At 53.0% G+C, this 8,120-nt stretch overlaps 2 protein-coding genes across 2 annotated transcripts; both read left to right on the forward strand.

Annotated features, from left to right (window-relative positions):
• Window positions 1–1,718: 1,718 nt before the first annotated feature.
• Window positions 1,719–3,433, forward strand: LOC136196134 (uncharacterized). The gene is made up of 7 exons (XM_065985632.1): window positions 1,719–1,863; window positions 1,943–2,065; window positions 2,170–2,288; window positions 2,459–2,684; window positions 2,746–2,924; window positions 2,989–3,062; window positions 3,122–3,433. Exons 1-7 carry the CDS (start codon window positions 1,821–1,823, stop codon window positions 3,282–3,284), a joined length of 927 nt encoding a protein of 308 aa, XP_065841704.1. The 5' UTR covers window positions 1,719–1,820; the 3' UTR covers window positions 3,285–3,433.
• A 759-nt stretch (window positions 3,434–4,192) lies between these two features.
• Window positions 4,193–7,885, forward strand: LOC136196242 (fibroblast growth factor receptor 3-like). Its single transcript, XM_065985768.1, has 9 exons — window positions 4,193–4,454; window positions 5,185–5,499; window positions 5,774–6,070; window positions 6,155–6,919; window positions 6,983–7,075; window positions 7,217–7,330; window positions 7,391–7,578; window positions 7,638–7,760; window positions 7,811–7,885. The coding sequence occupies exons 1-9, from the start codon at window positions 4,193–4,195 to the stop codon at window positions 7,883–7,885; spliced, it is 2,232 nt and encodes a 743-aa protein (XP_065841840.1).
• The last annotated feature ends 235 nt before the right edge of the window (window positions 7,886–8,120 follow it).

Raw genomic sequence — 8,120 nt, forward strand, 5'->3', positions numbered from 1 at the left:
GATGCAGACAGACGAGAATTCTCCTTGACGACAAAAGAAGGCGAGAAGACGCGAGAGCCCCCCTTCCGGGGAACGCCTCGAATAATCGCTCTCGAAACAGGCCACAAGGCGTTTCTCCGCTACGAGGCACCCGCCGCAGACACTTGGGACATGTACCATACGGAAGTGCCGACAGATTGCCGCGGTCGCGGTCTCGGAGCCAAGTTGGCCGAGGTCAGAATCCCGCACACACGCATGCTCCCCACGCAATTACGTCAGAAGGCGCGATAAGGACCAGTATAGTCGATGATCGGCTCCGTCCGAAAAAAGCACTTCACGCGTCACAATTATATATATGTACACGCTCCAGCGACTCAGTTCTTGTTCCTACTTGTAAAACGCTGGCACCTAGACGCGCGAAACGATTTGTAGCCAGCTAGACTACGACGATGCGACATTAGGAAGCTTTTAGTCGGTAGACAGACTAAGTGAACCCCTCCCTTTCCCCTTTTCCCCTCTTCCTGCACGTCCAGGCGGCGTTCCAGTGCGCCTTGGCCGGCGGAAAGCGCGTGCGACCGACATGCACATACCTGCGTCACTACGTGGCAAAATACGCCGCCGCCCGACACAAGGCAATTGTCGTCGCGTCGTCGACGTCTCCGCCTCCTCGGTAGCCGCCAGTTTACAAATGTACCGAATGTCGTAAACAGTTTACTGGTTGCCGGGGGGAGAGGGAAAGGGGAGAAAGGAAATGCCTTGCGGAGAGTCGGCCGGCTTCCCTTTCTCCCTATCTCTCTCCTCGATAAATAGAATTTCTAATGAATTGGTGGTGGTGGTGGTGGTGGGTGCATCCTCATCAGTGCGAATGGGGGTCATCGTCAATCGAATATGCATGCTCACCTTCGCGCGCTCTGCATTTGATGCGTTCCGTAGCTCGAAGGCAAACGGCATTCCGACGAGCTATTTCGAGCCGATCTGATTCTCTTCGGCTTCCTTTCTCTTTTTCCCCCGGCTCGTCCGTGTTGACTCAATCGATCGCGTAAGTCAATCAGACGCGGTCTGCTCGGGTTCGATCGGAAGGGAAAGAAAAGGGAGGGGTGGGGTGTGCGCGTAAGTGGAGCCGCCGCCGCGCCGCGGCCTGAAACGGCCGCGACCGTCTGGACTCATGCGACCCCGTGGCCTTTGTTTGGGTAGATCGATTGGTCACTAAGAGGCGTCTCCAAAAACTCCGCACGCACGCACACACACAGATTATATACACGCACACTAACACTCCTCCTGATGGATGATGATGGTGATGATGATGATGATGGTAATGATGAGGGTAATGATTGACCTCTTCAAAAACAGCATCGCTATCATAGCGTCCAGCATCGATAAAGATAGTCATGGAGAACCGCTTCATCAGCTCGCGCGCCCTTCCTCTCCTTCATTCCGAAACCGAATCCAAACATTGCACACTAAGTAGCGCACTCGGATCCGGATTCGCCGCGGGTGGGGGGAGGGTGGGTGGACGTCGGGCGGACTCCCCTCGTCGTCGTTCGGCAAACGCCGCTCCTTCTCCCCCACCTCGCGTATCGGGTCCCCGGTGCGGAGCGACGACGACGTTGCGCGCGGTCGCATCGATCATCTGTCAAAACAGTCTAAAACCGACGTCTAGACTTCCCGTTTTGCCTGCCCCGCTTACGCTCGTCTAATTAGCATTGCCCCCGTCCACGCCTCCTCCGGTCCTCGCTCTTAAATTGGACCCGTCCGAGCTGGAGACCTTCATTCGATTCGAGCCGCAACAAGCATCGTTTTTTGTCTCTTTCCCGCCCACACGTCAACCGGCCAACCGATCCATGAAATCTCTCCTCCTATTCCTCGTCGTCTCGCTCGCTGCAGGTGCGAGTTGTCCTATAGCTGACACTCGATCGTCATGCTGAACATAATACCGTTTCTTTCTTCTTTCTCCTCGTCGCAGTCGATCTGTCGCTGTCCGTTCCTACACCGACTGTTCCCAAACACGGAAACGACACGGATCTGTCTTGCTCCAAGGCGGTTCGGTGCACTCTAGCGCCCCATCGAGAACAGCGAACCAGATTCTGTAAGAACGTCCGGTCACCGATGATTATTTCATCGAGAGCCGCGGGCCGCGGCGCGAGGCCGCCGCGCCAAGGCTCACCGCACTCATTCTCTCTCGTATCGTAGCAATAGACGGGAGCCCGTACGTCCACACGAACAAGTGCAAAAGGGAATGCCTTTCTGATAAGTCCTCAAGTGTCGCCACGTTGCACGGACTCAGTCCCTTCGTTTCTGAAGCAGTCAAGGTTTGTTCGCGCTCACAACTTCCGGCGTGCCATTCCCCCCCCCCCCCCCCCCTCGGGGTCTCCCTACTTGCAAATTTTTTTTTAACTCTTCCCGTCGCGCACACGTGTGCGCTTCATGAATAGTCATTTCGACGACGAAAAATATGCGCATGAAACGTCACTCCTTATAGAAATGTCGCAAGCGATACACGTGCTACGGTTCGCATTCGCACGTGGAACAGTACACGATGCTGAGCGGCGAGCACGAGGAGCATCTTCTCATCAAAACGTGCGCCTGCGTCAGCGCTCGCACCTCGTGCCAACGAGCGCCTCGATTCCTCACCTACTATCCCGGCACGTCGTACGAACGAACGATCGATCACGGTCAATGCACGGGAAACAGATGCGAAAAGTCCGGTACGACGAAATTGTCCGCGAGCGAAAGACAAAATAATTTCTACCGCGGTTCTCCCCCAAGGTCACTCGTGCGTTTCATTCAATCGCACGGTTGCGCTCGACTCGCCAAACGGTCCTCGAACCGTCGAGGTCATCGACTCGTGCGCGTGCCAGAAGTCGTGCTATCGCGCGCCTCATTACGACGTCTTCAGGGAGACGCGACGCAACGAGACGACGGGCGAGATTATTGCAACGACGAAGGCAAGTCGAAATCGTTTACGTAGTCTCTCCTTTCACCTTATGAAAAAATTGCTCGTAAATGCAGATGATCGACGTCGGAAAATGCCTGGGCTTGTGCGAGTTGCCGAAAAAGGATTGTTCGGACGCCAGGAGACGAGGGTACAACAAAGTTTATTGTATACTGTGGCTACTCTAACGTCGTCGTTGTCTCAACATAGGTTTTATTACTTTATCCTCTGCACCGGCTCGTCGGAGCTCTGCGCCGCCGCGACGACGACGAAGGTGACCGTGAACAGCGCCGATTCGGACGATCCGACTGTCGTCAGCGTCATAAAGTCGTGCGCTTGTCGCTCCGAGGCCATGTTCGGGAAGAGAAAGTAGTCTCCGTATCTTAGCGTTTAAATGATATCTCGCGTGTGCGCGCGCGTGACATTCATTCCACGCGCACGGACCAGACAATCTTATCTATCTTATATTGTTAGTTTTTTCCGCGCGTGTTGTAAAACATCAGAGAATTATCGTCTAACGGACTCGTGCGAACGTACGCGTGCTTCCCTCTTACGCTTCTGGTATGCAATTAAACGGCTCTGGCATGCGATTGTTTGCGTGCAACAGGCACTTTGCCAACTTGAGAATTTTGCCATCTTGCGCCGCTTAGGCAAATTTGTGTTCTCATGCACCCTCTTGTCGTGCAAGCAAGCCAGATGGCTTCAACAATGCGGAAATTATAACGAGATGACCGCGAAGAACCTCATTCTAACTTCCTCTCTGACATCATCTCCGCTGCTTTCTTCTAGAGGCTCAGCAGGTGTTCCGTGCACGCGGGCTTATGAATAGTGTATGAGTGTGTCTTTCGTGTTTTGCTAGATGAAACAGGTGTTTCACTTGCCTTGGGCTAAGGTTGGTCTCGAATATTGAGGTACACCTGGGCCTCTAGAGATATTGCTTGCAAGATAAGATCGTTCCTATCCGTTTTGTAAACTAATTTTGAATGTGAAGTCAAAGGAAACGAACGTCCGCTTCGCTGATTGATAAATAGCCTTCGTAACGAGTCGAGCAAGCTGGCCTTCCGACGGAAAGAGATACCGGTATATAGATGTAATTGTTATGGCGACGCGGACGTGAGCGGAAAGCGAACACGTGTTTCGCGGGTTCGACGTTATCCGGGCACTCGTTAGTAGTGCCGTTAACTGTTGCGGTGGCGTTTTTTCGCTTTCCCGTCGCTCGTCGGGTGTCGCCAACATGCGGAAGCGTCGCACCCGCGTAGTTCCCATCTCATTCGCAGCGCAATGTTCGCGAAAGCGATCGCCTCTCTTCTCTTCGTCTCGCTTTCGCTCTCCAAGCGCTACGTCGAGCTCGGCACGAGCGCGAACGTCTCGTGCGATCGCGCCGCCGCCGGTGGAAACGACACGAACGCGATTCTCCCGAAGGGGGCCCGTCGAATCGAATCGCGTTTCGTCGTCGCGAACGCGACGCGCAACGACGGAGGATGGTACTATTGCTCGTCAAAGAACCTATCAGGCGTCTATCGAACCTTCGAAGTCGTCGTAGGTAAGAGGAGAACAATGCAATCGAGGGTTCTAGGGAAATAGTGTATGTAAGGCATTAGTTTGTGGGGTTACTCGATCAGTCTTTTTATAGCGAGAGGTGTTCATCCTCCTTCCTCGCAAGAGACGTTAGCTCTGCGTGGGTGTGGAGGAATTAGAAAAATGAAATTATCGAAATAGGCAGGATGGGAGAGGCGATTGCATTATTGCCTTTTTGGGGGGAAAAAAACAGCGCGCTGTGGGAGAATTTCTCTGCATTGCTAGACAAATTAGGACTCGGAAACGACCGAACGGGAATGGACGAGGAACGAGACTCTAGAGTATGCGCTTTGCAAATGGGCCTAATGAAAGACGCGTCAGTAAATGCGTCGCTTTTCATAGAACCCTAATGGACCTCTTAGTCAAAAGGGGGATAGAATACAAAATGGAGGGCAGGGATAGAGATACGTAGTAGACTAAGCTTTAGTCTACAGAGACACGACGCAAAGAAGGATTTGCCCTTTTTTGTTTGTTTGTTTGTTTGAGGGGATCCCCTCGATTCCTTCAATTTTTTGCTGTTTGCCACGACACTTCGCTGGCATTTATCAATAGCCTAAAAGGTCCTTCTATTTATTGCTTGGGCGTATAGAAGGAAGGAGACGCGCCTACTTAGACAAAAGACTAGAGTCCCACCAGTCTGGACGCGCATTTTAGATAAGCAACGTGCACCTTTTGACGCTCTCCCCCCTCCACAGGCACTCGACCGCGCATCGACATCCCAATTGGCAAAGTGTCGGCTGACATAGCAGATGAGGGCTCCGTTCATCATATCAAGTGCCCGGCGGCGGGAGTCCCAACGCCGTCGTTTCGATGGTACCATCGCTCGTCGAACTGCAGTGGCAATTGGAGACCGGTGTTCATCAGCAATCGAGATCTTTTGACGAGATACGTTCTCGAGCCGTCGGGAAATTTGGAAATATTCGATTTCAGTCGGGGAGACGACGGCTGCTATCGATGCCTCGTCGCAAACGCATTCGGAAACGATTCGCGAGACTTCGAACTCACAATGCGTAAGACCCTCGCGGAGAAAAAAAGAAAGAAAAGAGGAAATTGGTCTAGCGCCCCTATAGAGACGAACGTTAGATTGTACATACAATACAATTCAATTGCGTAGAGACTCCGGGAAGAATTCGATACGCAGCTGCTCTGTTTAATTAAATGATCCGATTATTTAATCGCGGATGCACTGCACCTGTGCAATCCAGTCGAGTCACTCCATCCACGCGAATCTCTATAATGTGCGCTAGACCAATCGCTCGGCTTTCTCTAAACGTTCGAATTTAGTTCCCCTGCGCCGGCAGCCGCCCGCCATCTTTCCCGCTCGGGCGACGGTCAGGTGGCGGTACGCGACCGACGGCGTCCTCACGTGCAACGCGACCGGCCTTTGGGAAATCGCCTGGGACGAAACGAATCATTCATCTATTCACGTGAACGCTTCTTCGTCGTCGTCGTTCCTCGGAGCGGCGGTCCAGCTCGTATTTCGCCGAATCGGACCCTCCGTCGCCGGTCGGTACACGTGCCGACTTCGCAAACTCGGCAGCGGCGTCGAAATTACGAAGAGCATTCGAGTGGAAGTCATTGGTAAATAGCATTAGAGAAGAAACCCCGTCGCATAGTTCCACTTGTGTGGGGGGGAAGAGTGCATGGACGGATTCTTACCTCTAGGCTTGCCTGGCTCGCCTCCAATTCGCGGCGAGCGACCCGTGCGCCGACAATTGACGTACGACGACGCCGACGTGCGACGAGACGTCGTCTTCGAACAGCGAGGAATTCGTCTGTCTTGTCGTTTCCATAGCAACGGATCGCTTCCAGCGAACGTATCGTGGTACGAAAACGGCGGCGTCGTCGAAATCGCGTCGAATCGTCGTCGCGTCGGCGGAATCGTCGCCTTTCAAAACGCGACGTCGTCGAACGAAGTCGCGTTGTATCTGCTCGAACGCGGCCTTCGTTCGACGAGCGGCGGCGGCGGCGGCGGCGAGACGACGCGACGCTACACGTGCGTCGCCTCGTCGTTCTACTACAACGAAACGAGACTTCTTCTCGACGTCAATTTGACTTATCGATATAACGATACCGTCTCCTCCGCGTTTCCCCCGTCGTTTCCCGCCGGCGGCGAATCGAATCGGCGATTGGTCACCGGCTTGAGCGTCGTTTCCGCTTTTCTCGTTCTCGTTTTTCTTCTCGTCGTCTGCTGGAAGGCGTCGAAGAAGAAATTGCCCGTCGTCTCGTTCTTGGGTCGATTCGCCTTGACGACGAACGATAACGAGTATACGCGCGAGCAGGAGGACGGCGCTACGAGCGTCGCCGAAATTGCGTCGAATTGCGTCGAGAATTTGGCGTACGTTTCGTCGAACGTCGACGCGGCGTCGGCGTCGTCGGGCGATTTTTGGGAAATTAAAAGAGGGAATCTGGTGGTGCGAAAAGACGTTGGTACGTAATATTTTTTTTCTACTAAGTCTCGCGACTTCGCGCGTTCGACTGTGCGTTTATCAGGGCACGGATACTTTGGGGTCGTGTATAAGGGATTGGCTAGAGGAGTCGACGGTACGGATGAGTGGACCACCGTCGCAATCAAACGTACCAGAGGTAAAAGAGACTCGTCCATCCTCGCGTAGCCAGGTCCTTGTACTGCGAGCCTTTATTTTTTTTTTACCGGCCAATCGCTCTACTGTATTCGATGTCATTCGCGCGTTGTGTCCAAACCAACGTTTGAAATCGACTCTCTAGACGACGAAAATGACCGTAAAGCTCACAGCGACCTCGCCACCGAGGCGAATCTCATGAAACTAGTCGGTGTTCACGAGAACGTAATAAGACTACTAGGACTCTGCACGAAAAACGGTGTGCACGATAGCCACAAAAACGCGTTATATATCCCCTTTCCGAATTCCTTCTCACAAGGCCCCTTGCTCATTGTCATGGAATACGCCGAGTTCGGCAATCTTCGCGACTATTTGCGCGGCAAACGATTCGACGACGCGACGTCGTCGATCTATTCCCTGCCCGACCGCGCGGCACTGACAAAAGAGCAAATACTGCACTACGCCTTGCAGATAGCTCGCGGCATGGAACATCTCATTCTCAAAGAGGTATCAATAAAAGTGCACGCGAAAGTTCGACCGCGCGGGGATACGCTCTCTATTCTCAGTGTATTCATCGGGACTTGGCAGCTCGTAACGTGTTAGTATGTGCCGGAGAGACGTTGAAGATATCCGATTTCGGCTTGGCTAAGGACATGCACTACATGGAGTACTATCGGACGCTGTCTACGGTTAGTTCCATAATAAACGCGCGTGCGAGCGATCGAATATCTGACTATAGAATCCGCTCCCTGTCAAATGGTCGGCGCCGGAAGTGATGTTCTATCAAACGTACACGCAGTTTAGTGACGTGTAAGAATACTTTAGTGGGCCGTTGTTTGATGCATGATCGACGTTTTCTCTCGCGTTCGCGTATAGGTGGTCTTACGGGATTGTGCTTTGGGAAATCGCCACGCTTGGTAAACCGAAGCCGTTTCGAGTTCAGAATCAGGAGACGATCCTCTTTGTCTTCTTTTTTTTTTCTTGAGGCGGTACGCCCTATCCGTCCGTCGACGTCAACGTCCTCTACAGACTGCTAACAGAGGACAATT

Source organism: Oscarella lobularis, chromosome 15, assembly GCF_947507565.1.
Source record: "Oscarella lobularis chromosome 15, ooOscLobu1.1, whole genome shotgun sequence".
In the NCBI taxonomy this organism is placed as follows: Eukaryota; Metazoa; Porifera; class Homoscleromorpha; order Homosclerophorida; family Oscarellidae; genus Oscarella; species Oscarella lobularis.

Coding starts and splice junctions, on each gene's coding strand:
- LOC136196134 (XM_065985632.1), top strand. CDS start 1,821: ATGAAATCTCTCCTCCTATTCCTCGTCGTCTCGCTCGCTGCAG. Junction 2,925..2,988: donor AGATTATTGCAACGACGAAG/GCAAGTCGAAAT, acceptor TCGTAAATGCAG/ATGATCGACGTCGGAAAATG. Junction 3,063..3,121: donor TCGGACGCCAGGAGACGAGG/GTACAACAAAGT, acceptor GTCTCAACATAG/GTTTTATTACTTTATCCTCT.
- LOC136196242 (XM_065985768.1), top strand. CDS start 4,193: ATGTTCGCGAAAGCGATCGCCTCTCTTCTCTTCGTCTCGCTTTCGCTC. Junction 5,500..5,773: donor AGACTTCGAACTCACAATGC/GTAAGACCCTCG, acceptor GTTCGAATTTAG/TTCCCCTGCGCCGGCAGCCG. Junction 6,071..6,154: donor CATTCGAGTGGAAGTCATTG/GTAAATAGCATT, acceptor TCTTACCTCTAG/GCTTGCCTGGCTCGCCTCCA.